The sequence below is a fragment of the Dipodomys ordii genome, unplaced genomic scaffold (genome assembly GCF_000151885.1).
Source record: "Dipodomys ordii isolate 6190 unplaced genomic scaffold, Dord_2.0 Scaffold46, whole genome shotgun sequence".
NCBI classification, from domain to species: Eukaryota; Metazoa; Chordata; class Mammalia; order Rodentia; family Heteromyidae; genus Dipodomys; species Dipodomys ordii.
The window spans coordinates 11,104,798-11,105,811 of NW_012267262.1; the positions used below are offsets into that span (position 1 = coordinate 11,104,798).

Genomic DNA, 1,014 nt, shown 5'->3' on the forward strand with positions numbered 1-1,014 from the left:
AGAAAGTTCTGACTACTCTTACCTCTTCATAATCAGCATATGCAAAATAAAGAAGCATATTCTTCTTCAATAAAGTGCTTATGGCTCTTTCATATATATTAGCAGCTTCATCACTAAACAATTTGGCATTATTCATATCCTAGAAGAAAAGAAAAATCATCCTCAATAATTTTAGTATAGTTGAAAGAATAAAATAATCTATGTATATGAGATATTATATATATGAGAAAACACAGACATCTATACACATACATACTCAGGATGTTAAAAAAAAAAGTTGCAAACACTTCTTCCTTTTTTGGGTATTAGGAATTAAACCCCTGGCCTTTACCACTGAACTGCACTTTTAGCCCTCATTATTTTAACTTTCAGAAAAATCATGTAAGTACTTTAGATGATTCATTAATATTTTTAGGTTTTGTTTTTTAGTTTTTGGTTTTTGGCCAGTTCTAGGGCTTGAACTCAGGGACTAGGCACTGTCCCTGAGCTTCATTTTGCTCAAGGCTAGCTAGCACTCTACCACTTGAGCCACAGCGCCACTTCTGGCCTTTTCTGTTTATGTGGTACTGAGGAATCAAACCCAGGGCTTCATGCATGCTAGGCAAGCACTCTACTAAGTCATATTTCTAGCCCCAATTTTTTAAAAACAAAACAGCTATTTTGCTGGGTACTGGTGGCTTACACCTGTAATTCTAGCAACTCAGGAAGCTGAGATCTGAAGATTGTGGATAAAGCCAGCTCCAATAAACTTAGCTCCAATAAACTACTCAGAAAAGGGCAGAAGTAGTACTATGGCTCAAGTGGTAAAGCACTAGCCTTGAGTACAGAAAGACTCAGGGACAGGGCCCAGGCCCTATGTTCAAGCCCCAAGACTGGAAAAACAACAACAACAACAACAGGTATTATAATTCTAATCATGTAAGTCTTTTTTTTTGTGGGGGGCGGGGAGTCCGGTTGTGGGGCCTGAACTCTGGGCCTGGGCGCTGTCCCTCAGCTCTTCAGCTCAAGGCTAGC

At 39.1% G+C, this 1,014-nt stretch overlaps 1 protein-coding gene across 1 annotated transcript in view; it reads right to left on the minus strand.

The window, feature by feature from the left end:
* Window positions 1-1,014, minus strand: part of Cstf3 (cleavage stimulation factor, 3' pre-RNA, subunit 3, 77kDa) — an 83,010-nt gene that overhangs the window by 19,211 nt on the left and 62,785 nt on the right. The window contains exon 12 of the mRNA XM_013019555.1: window positions 23-139. Coding sequence (XP_012875009.1) covers window positions 23-139 — 117 coding nt within the window. The remainder of the gene's footprint in view (window positions 1-22; window positions 140-1,014) is intronic.